Below are 23362 nucleotides of genomic sequence, written 5' to 3'. Positions count from 1 at the left end.
TTTAAGTCCATATTACAGGCCTCAATGCTCAATTCCAATTTGTTTTTCACAATGTCCTCTGTAGACTCTATAACCTAACTTAAACATTAGGGTTAGGAATTTGGTTTGGCAATTATTGTTGACAGTAGGTAAAACGATTTCATAACACAATTATGTGCCTAACTTTCTAATCATTATCCTGAGAAGCTTTGTGTAAGGGAGCTCATTGCACTACTACCTCATAACTACTTACTTGTCTTGGACCTCTTCTCACACTGCTCTCCAAAAGCAGATTTGCACATTGTCCCCACAGTAACTGCTAGAAAATACATAACATTATACTTTATTAGAAAATTTTAGAAATACAAAACCATGAAAAACAATTTCACTGCTACAACATGTTTGGGTAAAAATGCATTTCCAGTAATAGTTACTGTCTGCAACTGCTCCTGGTATCTTCACCGCACCTGCTGCTTGAGTTTATATCTGTACAAGCAACAGCTTATTAGACCATACTTTGCACCCCACAAAAGATGTTCTCTTCAGCATTTAGCAGAGCACATCGAGTAGGGAGGACGTTCTACATACAGCACCCATTATGTGTGTGTGTGTGTGTGTGTGTGTATATGTATATGTATATGTATATATATATATATATATATACTGTATATATTAACATTTTGGCAAGGATCTGCCTGCCAACGTGTCCTTGCACAAGACTTGACTTGTGAAAGTATTACATTTGTTGGATACAAAAGTGCCATGTTGAGGTGGGCTTTTCTAGAGGCTGTATGGTCCATCCCAAGTTTGGTATCACCTAAGTAACCATTTCAGAAAATATGTGAATCATCTTAAGCAAGACACTGGCCCTGGTGGAATTACTAGTCATCTATGGTAAAGCTATGAAGTGGAGGTGAGGTAAGACTTGGCATGATGTTTAAAGGCACAATGACAGTTTTTCCTCACTGTTATGTACTGGTGCAACATGATCTCTTGTGGCTTTTGGACAGGTACACCATGTGTCTGGTTCCTGTTGCATGTTTCATAAGCAAGTACACCAGGTTCTATATTTCACCTACTGTCTCAAACCATCTGTAAATCCATAAAATAACCCTCATGTAAGGAGATATACATGTGGCTGCTCTGATGTCCGGTGCTTCTTCACACAACAGGAGAGCAACACTGAAATGCTCTACTATGTGATGTGAGAGATGTGGTTCAAAATTATCTTTGTAATGCAGGGCTTCAAATTCAAACCTTTGTACAAACACTCATAGTACAATAGAGTAGAATATCAGTGTATATCTACTGAATGTTTTAAACAGCTACAGTCTTCATTTTACTCTCGATCGTCTGTGCAAGACTAAAATGGGATATTCCACGTTTGGATGGTCCTGCATTTTTATGCACCATCAATCTGTGATATTTTATGCATTCCAGGAGTTATTTTGTGTTGATGTGTTGTAATTAAAATTTCCACTTTATCTCAGACTGCATCATTAGTCTTGTAGCTGTGCTGGAAATATCTCCAATCGCCAATACAGACAAAGCCAATGCCGCATTATCAACACAAATATGAAAAATAAATAAAACAACATAAACTCCAGGAATGCATGGTAAATCACCAATATATTATTTTTTTTTTTTTTCTTATAACAATATTAATGTTTCAGGGTAGTTTTTCCACTTCACAAATACTGATAGGAATGGGGGAATGAGGCTTTCTCAACCTGTAAATGGTTGAGCATCTCAGGTTGGACCCAGTTTGGTCTGTCTTTCAAAGAGAGCTAAATTGTTAGAAGAAGGCAGTCACAAACTGGAAAGCATTTTCTCCCAGGGTGAAAAGCGAAGAGCTCCATCTCTCCACAGCCTCCCCCATCACCATGTACAGTGACCCTGCCATCTCGCACACAGACGTGGCCAGTTCACTGCTCAGGCCATGGACCAACTGGCTCAACTGGGAGAGCAGAGAGAAGCCCAGGGACGCTGTCCCAACAGGATTGACCCACAGCTCGGCCCCCAGCAGCAGCAGCCCCAGCAGCAGTATGGCGGCAGAGGGCTGCAGCCTGCTCCACAGGTCCTGCATCCCCTCAGACTGATTGCTTCCAGTCCTGTCCTCCAGACTCGCCTCCTGAGCTCCACACTTGGCACAGCAGGACACCTTGGGTATGGGCGCTTCCTCCAGGCTCCCAATGGTTATGGCCGGCCAGTTCTGCTGAAGGTACTCTGCTGCCCGTGAGTTGATGGAGAGGGCTACGCCTGAGGGCAGAGGGGCTTTCAGAAACTCCTCCACCTCATTTCTGAACAAATGCATGTTCTCCAGGAAGTCCAGTGGCGAGTCCTCCTCTATAGATGAGGCTAAGGATACAAGGTTCAAATGTTCTTCCTGGAGGCAACAAAATAGTTATTACTTAAAGATGCAATCTGTCACTTTATGGCAGTAAACATCCCTGTTTGAAACAGCAACATAAAACCAATCACTATTGGTTGAACCCTGCAACACACCTGTAAGTCCTTCACCCTCTGAATGAGAGGGTCATAGGTCTGGGAGATGTCTACACTGGCATTGTCCAGGGCCCCCAGGGAAGCTTCTTTCTTTTGGACCAGTATCTGCTCCAGCCTCTGGAAAAACTGCTCGACGGCTAGCCGATCCTTTCTTACCAAGGTCTCGCAGCGGGACTTCTCCTGCTGCAGCTGCTCCCCCAGCTCACACATCTGACAAGGAGAACATGGCAAAGAAAACCAGCAAATTGAGGTTTTCACAGATCACTGACAATGACAGAAAAAAAAATTAATCATATTTATTTTTTGGATCTTCCTGTGTGTCTGACCAGGTACTGTGCTCTGGATTTTCTTTTCTGTTGTTGTTTGATGGCCTTGTATTCTTTCATTTGCTATAGTCCATCATGGTTGTGAGATGGGTTGTCTTTTTTCCCCTCCTTTTTTTCCTTCTCTCTCCTTTTCCCCCTTTCTGCTGCCCCACCTACAGCAAGTGATGTGATCATGTGATTGTTACCCAGTGATTGGTGGAATTTGTTTTTATTAATCACACCTGTGTCTGTATGCACTGAGTACCTCTGGAGTGCTTTTAATCTTGCCATGCATCAGCCACTTGAATAAAGTTTTTTTTTTTTTTTACCTTTTTCACTTAAGAGCGTGCTTTCAATTCTTCTCTTTTTGGACTTCAGCCGTGGACCCCGTTTTCCAAAGAGTACCTCTGCCTTCACACTTGTAAACTAAAGCATTGTTCCTTTCTTGGGGACCAAATGAGAACGTTTCAATGGATTTGTCCTGACTCAAAATAAGCCATAGAGACAAGAGTCCTAACCTGGGCCCATCGCTGGTCAGAGAGTCTTTCCAGCAGGAGTGCCAGGGTCTCCTTTTCCCTGCTGACAGCAGCCTGCAAGTCATCTATGTGGTGGCCCTGGTGCTGCCCTACAGTCAGGCACAGCCCACAGATCATCTGGCGATCTTGGACACAGTACATGTTCAGTGGCTCTGTGAGGTGCTCCAGACAGGAGGGCGGTCGTGGATGGCTGTGCTTTTGGTACTGAGACAGCAGACAGACATGCAAACAAGCAGATAAGCCCAAACCAAAGCAGAAAAATATTACTGGAAAATGATATGATTTCAGACTGATCCAACAATTCAACAAGGTAATCACAGGATACATGTTTCAGCGACTTAAATGGATGAGAAGTAGTTCTTTCCTACTTTCTCTATGATGGCCTGCAGAGATACATTGACAGGCAGAGAGCCAGATGGAGGCAGCTCCACCACGCTGCGACAGTGGGGGCACTTCAGTCGGAGCGGGCGCCAGACAGAGTAATCGCCAGAGGCATGAAGTACGTTATCCAGGCAGGTCTTACAGAAGGTGTGTGAGCAGGGCAGAACTCGCGGGTCAGAGAACAGAGAGTAGCACACCGAGCACGTCAGGTCCTCCTCTAGCTTGTCCATGGTAGAGAGGGGAAGCCAGGCTCAGGCACAGGACAGATGGCTTAGGGAAACAGATCTGGTAGGACAGTTTCAGGTTGCACCTGCTCTGACTGCTGGGAAGCCACCTTGTTCCAACTGTAAATGTAAATTTTAATTAGGAAAAACACTTCTGAAGAATACTGAAAAATACCGGAGTCAAAATTATTCCCTACTCATGGGTGAAGTACCTGCGTGGCAATGTGCAAAAACTATTTTTCAGCTACCAACAGGAAATGAAAGGAAGACCTAACACCAAGTGTCTTAGTAAGATGATGGGCCACCAACAAGGCACCACCACAGCCTCAGTGCTCTTGGGCATAGATTCTTCAAGGGATGGAGGGATGGAGCTCCATTCTTCCAAAAGAATAACAGATCCAGTGGACACCCTCACTGTAGGGGTCCAGCAGTCAGTCCTGTAGTGTCCTCCTGCTGGACGCCACTCATGTACTCACCCACTAGTCCAGAATATGGTGAAGGATGATTCATCTGACCACATCACTTTTTCCACATCTCTGTAGAGCAGTGTCTATGATTTCTGCACCACTGACTTCTCTAATGTGCATTTGGCTTTATGCACTGCAACCCCACTATAACGTCCCTCCCTATGTACAGCATCTTTAAGGAGGACGCTCATCTCTCCAGTAGAGTTCAGACACTTGGAGAATCTATGCCAAGGAGCATCAAAGCTGCTCGTGGTGACCCGACATCTTACTAGGACACTTTATCTTGTTATTTTCCCTTTCAGTGTATCACCTATCTGTATATTATTGTGTATTTCTGCTGTGCTCTGAGTGTTACAGCCCTCTGCTCATGTTACAGACAGCTCCACAGCAACAATAGGGGGCCTTCTGCCAGCCTCCACCCATCTCCACACACACACACACACACACACACACACACACACACACACACACACACACACACACACACTTGGTGTTAAGGACAGAGTGTTGAGCTGTGTAACCGTCCCAAAACCTGGTCTGTTTGTGGCTCCTGCCTGAAACCACTTTGGCGCCCAGATTCAAACCATTTACTGGATCACCACATGAGGGCTAATCTAATACATCCAATAAAGCATGTTGGATATTTTTACCGAAATGATGCAGAGGGCAGAAAAAAAGTTTTGTTAACTATAATCCAAGACGGTCGATGCTCATCTTAACGCAAACAAAAGCAGAATTTTCAGATAAATATTGCTCTTCGATGTGAATTATCAGAGTAAGATTTGTCAGCCTAACAAGTTGGAAAAACTATTCTAAGAGTGTAACTGAGTAAACGTGGCGTTTTCTCTCTACTATACCTCTTTATTCTAATAACAGCAGAATGACAGTAGCAGGTGGGACCGAGCTCTATGGACAATTAACACAAGAACACACGGACACCTAATTTGTGGCTTTGCCAGTAAATAAGTTGGTGCAGTAATTCAAACACACAATTAAGAAAGTTGGCAACTAGATAGTTAGTTCATCTCCATTTCCCAACAGCATGGCACGGTTACAGCCACCGGCAGGCCAAATGTTGGTACAGTGTCGCCGCTACTTCCCAAGCCGCTTTATTGCCATCAGCTGCGGGCTACTTCAGCCAGTCCAGCCGGTCAGACCCCACCTGCAACACTACCGCACTTCAGAGACACCCAGCCAGCTGCTAGAGGACAACAAAAAAGTTTGACTCCCTGACTTTCACACGAAACATCTTTAAAAACTACGAAATGCATTTGTCTAGCACACACGGTGAGAAAAAGGCGTTTATCTTGGAGTTTTGAGTTGAAAACTCACCGTCCGCTCGGAGTTCGCAACGCCTGTCCAAACAGATCCTTCATTTCCTGCTCCTCATGCTGCCTTCACGTACCTCTAGTGAGCTCCTGCATCTGAGTTGTTGAGAACTCAGCTGCTGAAACGGGCGATAGAAGACAGGCAAATCTGGCGATGTATTATTTCAGCAATCAACCGGTGTAAAGCTATGTGGCGCGGAGGCGAAAATGTATAGCAAGCACGTATTGCTTTTTTAATTAACGATGTTTCGTCCGTGTGCTCCGTCTTTCCCTCGAGGCACCGACTGTGTTGTCGTTTGAAACTGCGCCGGGAGACAGGGCGGAGGGGCGGGCACCCAGCATAGACAAGTTCAGTTTAGTTTACCTTTATGCGACTACAAAGAGACTACTGGGACTGTCACCATACACTCCTCTGCGATAATAACGGCCTCGGATATTTGTTCTTCGACAAGTTGTACCGCCTTAAAGCGACAGAAATATGACCCAGACTCGGTGGAGACTATTGCGAAACAAGGCGGCACCCAACTGCACTGTCGCCGCCTGTGAGCCCTGCAAAATTGCTAGCGATGTGCAACTTTTACACTAATTAAATGTCATTTCTCCCATATTGTTAGGTGATTTATTTCCCGGGCACTTCACTCTATGTATCCGATAGTCTGTGAAGGCATCATCTTTATTGCGCGTTGTACGCTTGCGGATGAGTCGCTTGTTTGGCCAATCAGGGTCCGTGTTCGCTCGATTTGAATGAAAGTTCAAGTGAAGTCTAATGGTGGTGGAGACAGGACTGAATTTTGAGTCAAACATAACACCTCCCCCTTTGTACACTAAATTTGACTGTTAGGGCAAGAAAACACAGGAGAAAAGTGGAGTCAGGTCACATCAGCACAGAAGGAGTCATCACAGCGGACACACACTGTGGGTACAGGTAGTGCCGCACACCAGCAGGATGTCTGCCTGTTCCCTGCAAAGGGGAATCATGGCCTTCAATCAAATACACATCAGACCACACACACGCACACACACACACACACACAGTCCTTTGGATTTGGGTTTCACTATTTATTTTCTTGAAGACAACCTATCTTGTAGCCTATCTCCCAACAGGTTGAGCAATCCACCTTTTTTTTTCTCTTTCAATTCATAATTTTTAGATTTTAAGCCACATCTTTGCTAACAAGGAATGCTGCAAAAAAATACCCCTATGTTCAACAGAAGGTTATGACCACAAAGTGTAATCCATTACTACAGTGTTTCAAAGTTAACACAAATAAAATGGAAGAGGGTAAACTTGGACACCTAAATGGTATAAAGGGAATGGGAATAAGGGGCTAAGGACTTGCAAGGTACTAAAGGTACAGCAAACTTGTTCATGGGTTTTTTTTTTGTTTGTTTTTTTTTAGGAGAAACCAGGAAGGACGACTCCAGTTTGACATATGGGGACCCTTTAATCTTGAGACAAGAAGGTTAAACCCCCCTCTTAGTCTAGCTGAGATACATGAGCAGATTTATTACTGCTGCTCCTGGAAAAAAAAAAAAAAAAAAAAAAAAAAACACATTATTTTCTCAAGTATTCCTAAAAAGCGTCAATGGATTACTCTAGAAATAAAACAAAGATTGTGGTTGAATGATGCATATTATAGAGGCTGCTGGCAGGTCAGACTTACGAAACCAACCAACACACCATGAGAAAGACTTCAGGCCTCACTTGCAGAACATGTGCAAAACGTCAGATTTTTCTGCAACTCGGAAACTAGTAGGGAGGTAAGGGAAGGGGAAACATGTAACATTTAAACAGCACAGTTTTACTTAAAAATGAAAATTACACTTTATCCATAGCCTAAGGAAACTAAAATACCCTAAAAAATAACTGTGCTATAGTTTAGTACATGCAAAGGTTATGATTCACAAACCTACGTGAAATGGCCATTGCTCTTATTTCCCCTTGTGATGAATCAAAGCTATGGCAACAATACTGCAAAGCAGTGATTTTGCTGTAATTGAAGGGAAAATAATGAAATCTCTCTAGGGGAACATTTAAGTCATTTGGTTGATAGTAATGATGGTGTCAGGATTTCACAGCATCAAGCCCATGTCTGGTGTGTAGGTTAGGGTTCTGGTGTGAGGGTGGAATATGATCGTTGTCAATCACCTTTACACAAGCGATGAAACTAAAAGCTGAAAATAAAAAATATAGTAAAAGGAACACACTGGAGGCAAAAAGAAAAGCCCAAAAGCCACCAAATGCATCTTATTACAATGCACTGCTGCTCCACACCTGCCAATAGCACTGTCCAGTGTCAATTAATACTAACTTAACAATAAATCAAAACAAAAAAATAATCCTTGTGATGACGATGACTTTTTTTTTTCTCATATCCAAAGTTCCTCCTTTCAGGGATTTGAGGTTCTGCCTCTTTCAAAAAGGCAGAATTTCTTTCCTGCCAATGCGTTTCTCGATTTTTCCTCTTCAGTTGTTGTATTTCTTTTTTGTTTTTTTCCTCTCTGCATGCGTTCTCACCCAGTCTTGCACACTCCCAGACACGCACGCTGCCAAGCATACACCACTCATCCGTACATTCTCTCGCACATGCGACACGCGCAGCCGGACTCCTGGCCCCGCCCACCAGGGGGAGAGGGAGGCTCCCCGCTGGGGCCTCTTGTTGGAGGAGATGAACCTGGCTCCTCAGCACTGAGTCCAGACATTCATACACAATGGGTCCATTCACACACATGTCTGATAGCGTGGCCGATTGGGGGAGGGGCACATTGAGGGTGGCGCCCTCTCTGTTCGGAGGACCGCAGAATTGTGATATGGTTCATCTCAGTTCATAATTACCGTTATTGTTGATTACTGCTGTATTTTGTTGTGTTGTGATACTTCAAGATCTCTTGATTTTGACGGATGTCCTTGGTTCTCCCCGGGCAGACATCGAGCTTTTTTGTTGTCATTTGAAGTAGTTTTCAGTTTTTAGTAGACGACAGCTCCAATAACACAGAAGTTATGTCGGCATGTCTCTCAACGCATTCGATGTAGATGTTTTGCTTTTTTGCAACATGTAGCCACTCACTCTCACTCGCACCCACTCGCCATCTCAAACTTCATTTGGGCTGGTTCCCCTGGAATGCCAAATGAAATCCACACATTTTTCTCTCAGATAAGATGCAGCCATGGATCCCACGAGCCAAGCACAATGGATCTAATTTCTCTCACACTCTCGCGCTCTCTCTCGCTCTTTCTCTCCTAATTTTTTATGTTGAACAGAGTGCTGCATCGTGAACAAAACTCCAGAATACCCCAGATGCGTTCTAGAACTGGAATCCCTCGGCTGGCACGTTGGCAGAGTTAAAGCCGTAAGTTCCACCCTGGATGGCCTCTGGGACCAGGCTGGTGTCTTCATCAATCTGCATGGGAAGACGAGGCGACACAGCGTTAGCACTGGGCATGGAACAGCAGACATTATGGCTCATATAAGCCCCGGGCATACCACTAATCCACACCAAAGTTTGTCAGACAATAAAGAATATTGATGACTCTTGACTTTTGTGTGCTGGCCTTTTACAATACCACCTAATGTAAAGCCAACAGTGGACATTAACTGCGGTGACTTATAGATTAAGTACACAGTGAATATAGGGTACTGGGAGTGGACAATTTCTCCACTATGTTAATGTAGCAGCAATAAAAGCAAACTGATAAAGCAAAAATAGATATTTGATGGAGAAAAATCCAAACTAAGTCTGACATTTTTTTGTAATGATTCCAATGTACTGGTAACTTTTTAAGTGCCGTATCATGTTGTATTTGATATCAGGCAAGTCCTATTAAACTCTTGAAAAATCAATCACTATATGAGTGAACCAGAAACTACACCACTGAACTTACATCATCAGATGAGAAGAACTGATCAATTATTTCATATGCCAGTTTGTAGATGTCTTCATTTTCATGATTCTGCAGCTGCTCAATCTTCTCCAAACCTGACAAAGAAAAACATTTTGTTATGTATACCACCCACAACACCGTGAATACCAAATGGTGACTGCAGATATAAACAAAACATAAAACGTGACAGCTGAAGTGTAACTCACCCCCACACTCCTCAATGAGGTTAGCGATGGTTTCTGCCTCATCGTCAGCCATCTTCAGGATGTTGCTGAGGCCGTCCAGAACTACCTGCACGACCTGAGCATCCTTCACTGTCAGCAGGTTGCAGAACGGAGGAATCACCTGCTTCTCAATCAGGTGTGCCACCTAGAAGTAGAGAAAATACAGTAGAGATCAATCATCTGACTAGAGTTTCCATTTTGACAATTCAGCTTTCACAGACCTAATTCGAAGATTTTGGTCAGCATCAAATACGATACATGCTAATATCAAATGCAGCTTTCAACTAGGCAATATCATTCTATGACTGGAAATTATTCATCACCATAGCATGGTGGTGAAAGGTTTGTGGCTAGATAATTACATACAATGTGAAACAACGTTCATCATATATGATGAATCAATTCTCCACTTTACCCTACTCTTTGCACAATTTCCATATTTTGTGATTTGGGGATTATCAACCTCACAGTCAATATTTGGAGAGCTTTTCCCAGCTCTTAGTGCAATTTCCATATTTCATTTAGCGGAATTTATTAAATTCTGTTGCAGCATTTTTCCAAGACTCTCCGGACCTGCATAGGAACACCACAGCCCCGCTGCAGCTTGGCCTGGGCAAACTACCGATATTACATCAATACTGAGATATGAGACAAGATATCATCTGGGATTTTGGATATCGTATTGTGATACGGCATGTGTGTTGTCATTTCCTACTTTTAAGGGCCTCATAACAGTTAAAGGCTGAATTATGCTTCCGCGTTGGAAGAGCGTACGGAGGTTGTGCGAAGCTTACGGGGGTTGTGCGACCGCCGCAGAGCCTTGCCGCGCACCTCCCAAAAATTGTAACTACGCGGACCCTCCGCAGCCCCACAAGAGCTGTGATTGGTCCGCCGAAGTACATCATTTCCGGCATTTCGTTGCAACCGGTATCACATCCTGTTGTTGTGCCGGCCGACAGCGCCATTTTTAAAACAACTGTTGTGTCTCGACTCGTCGGTTGTGTTTGAAAACTTTGGAGAGTGCTGGATCTCGCGGAAGAACGCCTGGCCGAGGAGGTGCGCAAGTACCCGCACCTATACAACTCGTCCACTCGCCAAGAGCAGCGACCATACGTCACAGGGTCTACATTGGTGGGAGGAGAATTGCTCTGTGTGTTTCGCAGAGGTATGTTGGACACACACGCGCTGCATAGGAAATGCGTGCTTCGCACAACCCCCGTACGCTCTTCCAACGCTGAAGCATAATTCAGCCTTAAGGGATGCAATTTTTTTTAACTTATTAGTCTATCCTAGTTTTCCTGTGAGTTGCTTCTACCTGTTCTGTCATCATTCATATCACTGTTGTTTGTTTATCAAAATTCTCATGTAAACATTTTGTGGAAGCACCAACAGTCACCCTCACAATAGTTCAGTCAAAAATGTTTGAGTTTGTCCATATTGCCCAGCCATAGCTGAAGCATCTAACAATTAAATGGTGAAAATAGAAGTGATGGGCCAGGAAAGAATGGGTTAAAAGGTTGAAAAATAAAAGCAAACAGAGTTGAGTTGCTGTTGTTTCAGGAGTTGAATCTTACCTGATCTTTCCTCCCACTTATTGTCAGGTTGCTGATGGCCCAAGCTGCTTCCTTCTGAGTGCCAAAGTCACCCTGGAAATATATGCATTTAAGGTTATCATTTCACATGTCCCACAATTTTCTTTTACTCTTTTCAAGTAGATTCAAGCCTCATCCATCTGTGCATAAGAAAATTTAAAGAGGGAGGAGGCCCACACCTTGTCGAGCAGGTGGATGATCATGGGCACTAGCTTGGCGTCAATAACAGCCTGCACCTGCTGCTGGTTGCCTGCTGTGATGTTGGACAGGAACCACACCGCCTCCTACAGGACAGAAAAAACAAATGCAGGACTCAGTAACAGCTCTCTCAAGAATGGGTGGGCATGCATGTGCCACTAAGGGCCAAGAGTGTGCAAGTTTTCAGTCTAACCCAAGGCTTCACCAGGTCACTCATCTGATTTACACACCATCAACCACAGGGAAGATGTAATCAGTGAAATTACCTAGTGTAGTCTTTAGGTGGAATAAAATGCTGCATAGTCTTGTCCCTCCAAGGCACATTAGATACTGATGTGTTGAGGTGCCTGAGCTGGATCAGAGTCCAAGGGTTTGCTCTAAGAGTTTAACCCTTGGTCGAGACAAGGTGCTATGGGCGGGGCAAGGACAACTTTGAGGCTCTAATCATTGGCCAGGTCACACACGGAGGGGTGGGCCTCTTGTTTTAAGTGACAGGCCTCAGATGCACTCCGATATCAGCAGAGACCTGTGGTCTTCAGCGCCCTCTGGCCACCGCCCAGTGGTACCACACATCCTGTCACATGCACACATACTACACCCCTCCCCACCACCCGTCTCACTAACTACAACTACCACCAGCCGCTGAAGTCTTCTTCATCTTCATCATCAGGATTGTCCAGGATTGTCCTATCATTAGCTGTCTTTCCCAAGCAGCATTCACACAACATTCACAACAGCACAGAGCCTCTGCTTTCATCACTTCCAGATAGCACACACTCAGTCACAGTTTGACACAGAGTGTTTGTACATGAGAGAGAGGAGAAGGAAACAAGATGTGTTACCTTGTTGATTTTCTCCTTGGGGTGTGTGAGCAGGGAAGGGAAGTGGCTGAGGGCGTCACAGTTGAGCACCACCTGGGTCTGTTCGTCTGTACCAGTCACTATGTTGCCCACTGCTCTCAGAGCAGCAGTCTGGACAGGGAAGGGGACCGCAGAACCATTAAAAACACCAACATTTAAGCAAGCAGATTTCAGAAGCTACTTTTCTGTGTGGTTATAGTTTCCTAATCCCATGTTGTACCATGCTATGAATTAACCTTTCATATGATAATGACTCTATTAGTGTTGGGTAGTTACTCATTTATTACAATTATCAGGGTTTCCTTCTGTTTAATTATTGTATGACGGCTGTGAAAGAAATTCTGCAGGCACTAACTATAAAAAATAAATATGTAACATAAATGACATTTGTACTTTCATGAAATCAGAAATTGCAGTCTTTATTTAATCATAGGCAATATTAATTTTCTCTCTGGCTTGTTTCCCCTCCTTCTTTTGCTCCATACCTGAACTTTGACCTCCTGGTGACTGAGCAGGGGAACCAGGTGAGGGACGATGCCCGAATCAATGACCATTTGTATCTGTTCGTTTCCGGCGTCCGTCAGGTAGGACAGAGCCCACACTGTGTCAACCAAGATCTGGAGGCAACAAGCAAAAGACCAAAGACTGTTATGAATGCTTCCAGCTAAACCTTGCTAGCAAATACATCTTAATCAGTTTGACACTAGTGCTGATTTAATGGGAATTTCTCCTTAGTATATAGTGCTACTAAGAGAGAAAAGTGAATATGCACCATACTGTATGACTAAGGCATCAAGAGTGACTTTTTTTAAAAAAAAAAATGCAGCATACTTACACTGACATCAGTGTGGTGGATCAGCACACAGAGCGCTGGCAGGATCTGGAGAATGTGGATGTGTGAGAGAGAGAGAAGGATTCAGTTTGTGGATAAAAGGACAATAAAAACACTGACAGGATTCCTACATGTCCCATAAAGAGCTAATCACAGCTTAGCCAGCAGGATGATCCAGTGCTCTACAATGTGTTCAACAAACCTGATCATCAGTGCACTAAATCTGCTCTTATTTTTCCAGATTAGGTAAACCCCCTGATGGGGCAGTAATCCTCTATGCCTCTCTCATTCTGCTGCCAAAAAACTACTATTAAACACATTCCCATCTTGCATTACAGAGGAACACGAGGCACTAAAGGTCAATTTATGGTTCTGCATCAAAATGCCAAGGCAGCAACGCGGTAGGTGTGCGTGGTGTCTGCACAATCTGCCACTATAGCTTACATGTAACTATCCAAAAATATGCCTGCACACCGGGCAAAACAAGACCGCAAGAACTGTGATTGGTTCACTTGGCTGCTATGTCTTCCACCATGTTTCCAGATATATTACCCAATAGACAGCTGAAGAGAAACCAGCGGAGAAGGTTAGTAATATGTTCACTTGTGCGACCTAATCCACAGATTCTAATATTACCAGATGTCACTAAAGTTGTGGCAAGAAATATGCCAAAACAGTAGTTTGGACACCAGTGAACGTGTCCAACAGTGGACTCTCTGTTTCAGTGAATGTAAACACTTTTACTCCTGTTTTTATCTGTTGTGTTAGCATAAATTAATACAAACATAATACTGCTATCTGGAGTTGCAGCATATCTACACACAGATCTACCAACACAACACTAAAAATGTTGGCACTGCTGAAGACAATTACAGCGTAGCTAGTGCAACACTTGGATGCAGAACCATAAATCAGCCTTTAGGCAGAGGGAATTCACCAGAGATTATCATTGCACAGCATGATAATCAACAATCCCAAATCCAATCCTTTCCCCAAGTGATACTTTACTCTGGCATCAAATTAGGTTGTTTTTTGACACAAATATACCTTGTGTGTTCAAAAACATTTAGTCATATACTGGCTGATCTTGTTACCTGTATTAATGTCACACTTATACACTTTCCTCTTACATTAATTAGTCAGGAAATTTTATTTCTAAGTAGATGAATTAAAGTAGACTGCACAAAATAATAGAACTGTTGGCCATCTTTTATGTTTGCAGCTGTTAATACAGGCTTAGGTTGGTGAAGGTACATCCCTGACATAACTAGTGTGAGGGTTTACTGCTCATGGAGTTACACCTAAGTAAGCTGCAAAATTTCTATTACCCGAAAATACAATACGGCCTTTCCAGGTTTCTAATAAAGACATGACAATTAAAGACATTTTAGCACTGACCCAACTGTCTACTCCCCATCTCTCACATACACACTCCTACCTCTTGGATAGTCTCCATGGGTGGTGGGGGGTCCTTGTGGCGGCAGAGATTAACCATAACCCAAGTGACATTACGGAGGAAGGTGATGGGGATGGAGGGGCTGATGAAGGAGAGCAAGGGCTTGACCACACCCAGGCTGATCACATAGTCTCTGCACTGAGGGCCGTCGCCTAGAGACAACGCAGACAAGAGAGTGACGATGCCGTGGGTTTGATAGACAATTTGTTCATTTCTTAATGCACTCATTTTCACACCAATAGCACCTCACCTATGATGTTGCCCAGGGCCCAGACAGCCTGTTCACACACATTCTGATGAGGAGAGTGAAGCAGCCTCAGGAACAGTGGCACAGCATCTACATGAAAAGAAGCATTACATATAGATGAGAGCTGACTCAATCACTTTAAAGGGCACCTTATGATCAGTTATCTCACTTTCACAATTAAAATCCAATCCTCACAGACACTGTAGAAACACCTATAAGACACGATACATATACAAACGATGTTAAGGGATGGAAAAAGAGAGCAGAGAGCAGGAGAAATATATAACAACTATTTTCAGGCCAAGTGCTGTACACTCAGAGTTTAATCTTAAGCATGAGACGCTGAAAAACATCAAACATCAACATCAAATGACAAGTGTAAGCAGAGATATGCAGATACATAAAGCCAAAAATATGCCTGAGCTGCTTCTGAAGTGACTGTTATGGCTGCACAATTAATTATACATAATCATACTGTGAACTATTATTGCTATAATTAATAATTGTGTCTGTGATGTTGAAGTGTGTTATACTTTCAATTCCCCTGAGAGTTTTGGTGGAGTGTATGAAGTGCTTCCATTATGCGTTTGATAGCACCAGCATGCATCTTTAAGAAACCTTACACTGGCCATGTTTGTGAAACAAAGTGGAAAACAGCAGCTCAGCCCTACATTAGACAGGAAAAGTCTTTTCCCAAGTCTAAAATTGAGAAGTTTTATTTTGAGAAAGTGGATCATTGACAGCAATTTGGAATTACTTTGGTTTTTAAGCAGATGATGACAAATAAAAATTCTGTGCAAAGTTTTTATGATATGAATTTTGTAAATAAGGACTGAATAGCACAAAAGATGTTCTAAATACAGACAGAAATGTACAGAAATGCAAAAGGGAAATAAGATGATTTTGTTGTTGTGTTGTGGTCACTGGGACTTACTGGACTGGACCACAGCTTGAGTTTGCTCTGAGGTACCCGACGCGATGTTGGTCAGAGCCCAGGCTGCCTCAAACTGAAGAGACGGGCTACAGAGGAGAGACAGATCAAGGCAGCAGAAATGATGATATAAGTGATAGTGATTGGGGAGGAGTGTAATATTGTAAAAGAAGATCCTGATGACTCATTTATGTTCTGCCATTCCTGGAAGGTGAAAACTGGAACACATTTGCATAACTGTGCAACTTCCTTCACATGTAGGCTAGTCTGAGCCCTGCTGTAACATTTGCATAGCTTTGAAGTGCAGACACACTCAGCATCATATCAAGAGGAAAAGGGCTGATTTTCTATGCTGCTAATCATTCTCCATGTAGAGGCATAATACACTGTTGTGTATAGGCTTGCAGACACAGAATTACAGACTTCTTACTTGTCATCTCTGTCCAGGCAGTGGACCAGAATGGGAAGGATCCCAGACTTGATCAGGTCATCTATAGGAGGGTTACGATCACTAGAGAGCAACTTCCTGCAAGAGCAAAGAGGAACAAATGACCATTATTCACACAGTAACACTCACATAGCTTCACTGTCACATACCAACACCGAGGTCCAATTACACACACACAGAAACAGCTGAAGAATGTGAAGTGTCTACACATCATTGCGGCTGTTATTACAAAACAGTCTCACTGACTAATGCCAACAGGAGACATCACCGTGCTCCTGACCCAATACCAGCATTACACAACATCAGCTGCAGTGTGACCGCACCTGCCACAGAAAAGGGGCCGATGTCCAGACACAGTGCCAGCACTGAGCTCTGTGGTGATATGTTTTACTACTATTGTAATAGGAAATAAAGCTCATTATATTATGTGCATCAAGATACAGCTTGCAAACTGTACAAATTCAGAAATTACTTTGCATTGTACTCAACCAAAGGCGGCCTGTACTCTTATGCCCCTTTTCCACCAGAAAAAACCTGGTGCTAGTTCAGAGCTGGTGCTAGAGCCGGTGCTTAACTGGTGCCAACGAAGAACCGGTTTGCTTTTCCACCAGCCAAGAGCCAAGTGGAGCCAAGTCAGAGCCACGTCATGACGTCTTCGGAAAACGTAATGACGGGTGCGCGAGACGCCCGCTCAGAATCACAATAACCATCATGAATGAATGAATGAATGATACTTTATTAATCCTATGCAGGAAATTACATTGTCACGGCAGCTTCATCACTTCAACACACATAAAACTGCACACTCATACTATACAGTGGCTGCAGCGTCTCTGTCTCTGTCCGCCCGTCCTGTCCTGAAGCCGGTGAAACTGAGCAGTGAGTCGGGGATGATGTTCGTGAGCCGCGTCTCAGTCAAGCATATAATGCTGCTTTCCCGATACAGTTTCTGGCCCCGGGTGGAGCAGGATCTGGATTTATTAGCGATGCAAATACTGCTTGTATCTTTACAAGCCTACATTTCAATACAGAGGCGAAAATCACAATTATTGCCGGCTACCTGTCGGATTCGTGATCGGAACGAATGACAGCGATGTTTAGTTATAAAACGGGTGCTTCTCGTCCTTAAATGTAATTTGCTGAGCCGCGTTCCATGCCGCTGTAAAATCAGTATAACCCACGGCTTCTCGGGGATTATTGTTTATGTTTATAGCGTTCGCAGTTCCTGTTTTGTTTTGTAACCCCGCCCACCAATGACGCGGTGGGCCGCGTCATCGGTTCTTTCTCTGGCTCCTGTTTAGCCCCTGCTCGGAGTCGGTGCTTGCCTAGCACCAGTTTGGAACCAGTTTGGCACCAGTTTGGCCCCAGCCCGGGCGGTGGAAAACCAAAAAACTGGTGCTAAGTCAGGCACCGGCTCCGAACCAGCCCCGGTGGAAAAGGGGTATTAAAGACCCCATGAAATACTCTTCTTTTATTGATTGTTATGCAGTTCCTATTGTAACAGGATGTTGGGGTGGGACATGATGCAGGGAAGGATCACTCACAAAATTTTAAATTAAAATTAAATTAAAATTTTTATGAACACCCACTAGTGTAGGGTGATGTCCCTGTTTAAGATACTCTGTTTTACAGAAGTAGAAGTCATGTGAGGTCATTCCATGGGGACTTTAAGCCACGATGGCTTTTTCCAATATTCTGTACCAGAAGGGCCTGATTAACTGTAAACTGTGGCTGCCCAACTGAGCAGAAAAACTCAATTCAGTTGTTGAAATTGCTGACATACTGACAACTACAGTCTGCAAAAGGCCACGCACTTTAATAGGAGCAAAAGTTTTAGCAGACAGTCAATTAGACAATGTAGTCTGGTGTAGAGACGCAGATGTGAACCTTCATTATATTCTAACTGCTTCTGCAATGTCCAACAAACCAAACTGCAAAAGGATGCACTGTCAACATTGTGTACTCGCGTACTTGAGTAACCCGAGTTGAATTGATATTAAAGTAAAGCCCAAGTGTCTGAGAGTATTTGTACCTGGCAGCTTGAACAGCACTCAGCTGGACGCCCTGGTTATCACTGGTGGCATTCTACAAGTGAACACACAGTCAACACAATTATACAGAGAATTTAAGACTTTATATAAAAAGATTTTAACCAAGTTACAGCTTAGCCTACTTCCTATTCAGGTTACAAAATGATGCAGTGCAAACATGATAAGGAAAATTGTTGAACTGTTATACACAATTAAGGCATCTCGACATACACTACCCAGAAGACCGGATGAATGGAAGAAAAAAAAAAAATCAAATATCCAACTTACTTGTACTATTGCTTCAAGGGAGGTGTTTTGCTGTAAAAGAGAAGGATTTGGTAAGTGATCAGTTTAGAAACATGCTTTGTCAAAACTTGTACACCAAACAGATATGTAACTTCAATGTCCGGAGTTAAAAGAAGGACTGACTTCTCAACCAGTGGTTAGGCGAAAACCCAAAATGTCAGTGTTGTTCAAACACAGCAATACCCATCGGACATATCCAGCCTGGATGTGAACAAATCGTTCCCAAACTAGATACACTTGGCAGCACAACCAAGTGCTGTTCTGCCTGGCAGTACCAAATGAGGGAGAGCAGACATCTGTCAACTCCTTGCCTGTTGTGAGAACCCCGTTTCCCCAAATTACTTCGGTATGAAATGATGAGAGAGAAGAAAGGCAGTCTCTCAAGCACAGAGAGGAGTAGTTTGGGAATGCTGGGGATTTGGAAATGCCAAAATCAGAAGGCAGAAGCGACTTACCGGACTAGACTGAGAATTGACCCACTACTTTGGTATATTAGCCAACTGTATGCACGGGGAGGCATTCAAAATAACAAAAACAAGGTGATGTTTTATTGATTTCAACAGGGAAATCCTCTTAACACTTGACCCCCTATGAGGAGGTTGATGCACAGTGTAAGTTAAGCCCCTAGAGCTGGTCAGGATCCAGCGTCTGCAATGTCTGACGATGAAAGGGACTGAGCCAAGATCTTCTGACTGACAGAGAGGCACGCTACTCACTGTGCCACACTGCTGCCTTTATTTAACATGTTGATGGGCACTGTCTTTGCATACACTATCTAGATGTTGCAGTTGATTGCATCTGCACCCATGAGTAAGGGCAGTGGTTTATTTACAAAGAAGTCAAACTTGCCCAATATAGAAACATAATCAAACACTCTGCTGCACATATTTTGTATACTTGCTGCAGCTTCATATTGTTTAGTTAGTAATACTCCAAGAATGTGAGCCGTATTAAGATTAGAGAGGAAACTGTAACCTAGGAAATTCAGAAACAGTGGTGATAAAAACTCAAATAGGTACCTACGATGAACCATGAAAAATGCAGCTGAGGGAATAAGAGGATTTTAGAGCCATCTGATCTGTCAGAAAGGTGTAAATATCACGGTCAGCAAGCCTAGCTGCAAAACATGCCATTCTGAAACAACTGACCGCAGGATGTACAATGAAATGGAAGAGGAAATGGCAATACTTGTTCACAACAAATCATGATATTTTAGACCAAGTGAAAACAAATGTAACAAGTCTGGCCAGCAATCACACTCACACTGCCGAGCACAGCACTTGAAAGTGTGCTTTTGTCCATACAAACCTTCCAAAATTCATTTCCACAGCATGCATGCCATCTCTTAAAACACAGAATAGTTAAGATGTCAGGGCCAAGTTGCATGTGCAGAGAACTAGACAGAAAAAGCAATCTGCTTCCCCACCCTTTTGAAAATGACGGTGAGTCAAAGCGACCAGCATTGTTGATACACTGCTAAGCAGGCCACCAAGGTCGGCCATCTCACCACCACCAGGCAGTTTGTGCAATTTGATTTCTTAACTGCCGAGTGGCCATTTTAGGCCACCAGGACAACCTGGTCCAGTGGGTGGGACTGATGATTATTGTTTAAGTTTAAATTCTTTTGTGATGTTGATGGTCTAAAATGAGTGGGTGTGACTGTTGCTAACAGTGTGTATAGCGGGGCAGCAATTCTAACACATTTACTGATAAGCTTCTGGAGCCCAACCCAACCATAAAAATGAGGACGTGACCAATTTGAGTTCAATAATATGAGACATCTGTATTTGCATATATTGCACCAATAATGAATCAACAAAATATGCATAAAGCTTGATTTTTTTTTTTTTTTTTTCAAAATTACTTTTGGCAATATATTTTCAAGTATGTCAACATTACAAATTATAGCTGTGTACTGTATCTAAATACTAGTATCAGACCCTAAATTCCAGTATTGATTATCATCTAATTTCATCATCTCTGGTGCCTACTTGTTACTCCAATGACACACCCACGCTCATTCCTGTCTTCTCAATCAAACAAGGCTTTTTGGGTAAGTGCTCACCATAGACATGATGTCATTAGCACAGATATGATAACGTTGATACAAAAAGCAAAGACAACACAGTAAAACATCTTTTTCAGAAATAAATAGCTGTATTGTGTCCAAAAAATCATGAAAATCTACAAAAAACAACAAAAAACATGGCCTTAATATGTAAAACCGCATGTATGACCGTTACTACATAAACTGTTTTTATGCCATGCCGCCATTCCCACTTCTTCAACTGCAAGGCCCAGAAAACCTAAAAATGTTGACTTATATTTTCTGATGATGGTAGACAAGAAGCAGATATGAAATCTGAGTGTGAGGTACAAGTGTGAAAAAGTACCGTACCGATCTGAAATCTCCATCAGCATCAGAGTCCTCACAAATGTCCTCATGGGGCACATTTCTCCTCTTCAAAAGGTGCTCATCTCTTTTGTTCTGCAAGGGAGGGAAGATAATAGGACATTTCATGCAGATTTCAATTCCAAATCATTTAGGTCACCACTACAAGGAGAAAATCAGCATGTGTCAGTGCATGAAAGGTTTAAAGAATTCTAAACCAGAGCAAAGCAAAGTTTAATTTATTAATAAGTATCACAGCAGGCTGAAAGACATTGGGTATTTTGCACTTGATAGCATCATATCTCATAAACTCTGATTACCTTGCGGAGTTCCACCACTACCTCAGTTCTCTGTCTTCTCATAGTCTGTGGAGAAAAATAGCACATGAATATATTAAAGCCTGATAATAAAACAAATCAGTCTAGTCCAAACAGACAGTGACAAATGCATCGGCATTAAAATGGGCGTACAGAGAGTCTGCAGTCAGGACCCAGTTTGTGCTACTGGAGCTGTTCATAAATTCCCATCCAGTCTCACCCATGTCTCAGGCCAGAGGCCAGCAGCCCACACTCAGTGCTTACGACAGCACCAAAACAAATGTGACAAGTGCCCAGACATTAACATGTCTCTGCTTAAATGCTTTACGTGCCATCGAAAGACAGGCATCTCCTATATTCTAAGATGTACATGTTTCCTTTTGTAATATTAAAAGGATTAAGGAAAACTATACTCAGGATATTGAGAAGGAAAACTGTACCTTTAAGGAAAGGGGTTTTAATTTGGAGGCACAAAAAGAATGGCTGTATGTAGGCTATGCACATCTTCATCTCTGACACTTTAATCACGGTGGTGTTATCAGTCACTGCCTTAGAAAAGCTGCGTGTGGTTACCTGCTAAGCTAAGGCAAGCACCACTTGTCAACCCGGATGTACTGAGCACACTCCTGATGTCTGTCTCATGCACGTCGTTAGGAAAGCAGCTTGAACATGTACATCATGTAGCTAACACAGTGAGGGAGACGCATGCTGGGTTGACCATGTTGTAACGCGTGGATCAAATATTACTTGGCGTGGGAGTGAATCTATCAGTCATCTGATCGTGTTCGCTTTGAAACGTTAGTGGCTCCTTGCGTGGCTTATTGCCCAAAGTGTAAAAAAAAAATCAGAGGCCACTTGGTTTAAAAAAAAAGGGGGGGCCAGGTAGCTGGTCAGCTAACAGGCTAGCTGGTTTCCGCCATTGTTTTTGGTGATAAAGACGGGGGATGGGTGGAACTGCAACAACCAGCACCACCAAGCCCTAACCAGCGAGCTTAACGTTACCTAGCGAGCAAGGTACCGTTAGCCAACCATCCCACCAAAATAGCGCTCATCCGCCACTGCATTGACTTGGCGATAACGCAATTTATGTTGGTTATCCATCACGAAAGAAAACTTTGGATACTTTTAGACGTATTGTAAACGTGCTCACTAATCTGTAGCGAGCTCAAGGCCGATCCGGTGGATGATATGCTTGAGTTAACGTCAGCTAGCTACCATGTCCACCATGGGCCTGGCTAGCAGCAAGCTAACAGGGAACAAGCAGCGGAGGCGTTCACGGCTAGCTAGTTAGCTTATCTGATTAGTTTTATAACGAAGGCCGCCCCGTGCTTTATCAAATCCACGGCTTTCAAATGGAATAGTCTGGCCAAGGCACTGGGTCTAAATCTCCTAATGTGCAGAGGGCCTGGTGTGGGGCTGGGTGCAAAGTTCCCGACGGTGGAAATTAGAAACGACGTCACAGGGAAGCCGAGGTGCCGCTGCTCGGCGTACAGGAAAAGAGCAGCTCCTCGACACGAAGCTGCCGACTTTTACCTCCAAATCACGACCCTTGTTCTTGAAATTCTTCAGCCGCTGGTTGTCCAGTTTCTCGTTGTCAGCCATGTTAGCAACTCTGGCTACGTTCAGTATCGTTTAGACGGCGGATTTAGCTTAGCGAGCTACCCCTTTCCTAGTTCCCTTTTCTCAGCGCTTTCGTTAGCGGACTATTTTTTGCTGGTCTGTCCGCGGTGCATACTGGGAAAGCCGGTGGTGGAAGGGCAGCCTCGCTCTGGCGTAGAGGAAGGGTGGGGAATTCCCCTTCCTTCTCATTGGTTTCTGCAGGCACAGTGGGGCTAGCTGACACATTTTAACCCTGCATACTAAATAACACGGAAGACCGTCTTTTAAGCATTAAATATAACATCAAGTTACACGCATCTAT

General features: G+C 43.4%; 2 protein-coding genes across 2 annotated transcripts; both read right to left on the bottom strand.

Annotated features, from left to right (window-relative positions):
- Nucleotides 1-1362: 1362 nt before the first annotated feature.
- trim59 (tripartite motif containing 59) lies at nucleotides 1363-6662 on the bottom strand. Its single transcript, XM_030066858.1, has 5 exons — nucleotides 5730-6662; nucleotides 3694-4050; nucleotides 3308-3529; nucleotides 2485-2694; nucleotides 1363-2365 (listed from the first exon to the last, which is right to left on the bottom strand). Exons 2-5 carry the CDS (start codon nucleotides 3934-3936, stop codon nucleotides 1775-1777), a joined length of 1266 nt encoding a protein of 421 aa, XP_029922718.1. The 5' UTR covers nucleotides 3937-4050; nucleotides 5730-6662; the 3' UTR covers nucleotides 1363-1774.
- Nucleotides 6663-7101: 439 nt separating this feature from the next.
- On the bottom strand, nucleotides 7102-23233 carry kpna4 (karyopherin alpha 4 (importin alpha 3)). Its single transcript, XM_030066857.1, has 17 exons — nucleotides 22975-23233; nucleotides 21445-21489; nucleotides 21131-21220; nucleotides 18715-18744; nucleotides 18429-18481; nucleotides 16379-16474; nucleotides 15952-16037; nucleotides 15021-15107; nucleotides 14753-14922; nucleotides 13318-13362; nucleotides 12968-13099; nucleotides 12465-12593; nucleotides 11604-11708; nucleotides 11407-11478; nucleotides 9815-9977; nucleotides 9609-9703; nucleotides 7102-9127 (listed from the first exon to the last, which is right to left on the bottom strand). The coding sequence occupies exons 1-17, from the start codon at nucleotides 23041-23043 to the stop codon at nucleotides 9032-9034; spliced, it is 1563 nt and encodes a 520-aa protein (XP_029922717.1). The 5' UTR covers nucleotides 23044-23233; the 3' UTR covers nucleotides 7102-9031.
- Between the last annotated feature and the right edge of the window lie 129 nt (nucleotides 23234-23362).

This window comes from Myripristis murdjan, chromosome 13, assembly GCF_902150065.1.
Source record: "Myripristis murdjan chromosome 13, fMyrMur1.1, whole genome shotgun sequence".
NCBI classification, from domain to species: Eukaryota; Metazoa; Chordata; class Actinopteri; order Holocentriformes; family Holocentridae; genus Myripristis; species Myripristis murdjan.
The sequence above is the reverse complement of the archived record's forward strand: the minus strand, read 5'-3'. Positions and strand labels throughout refer to the sequence as shown.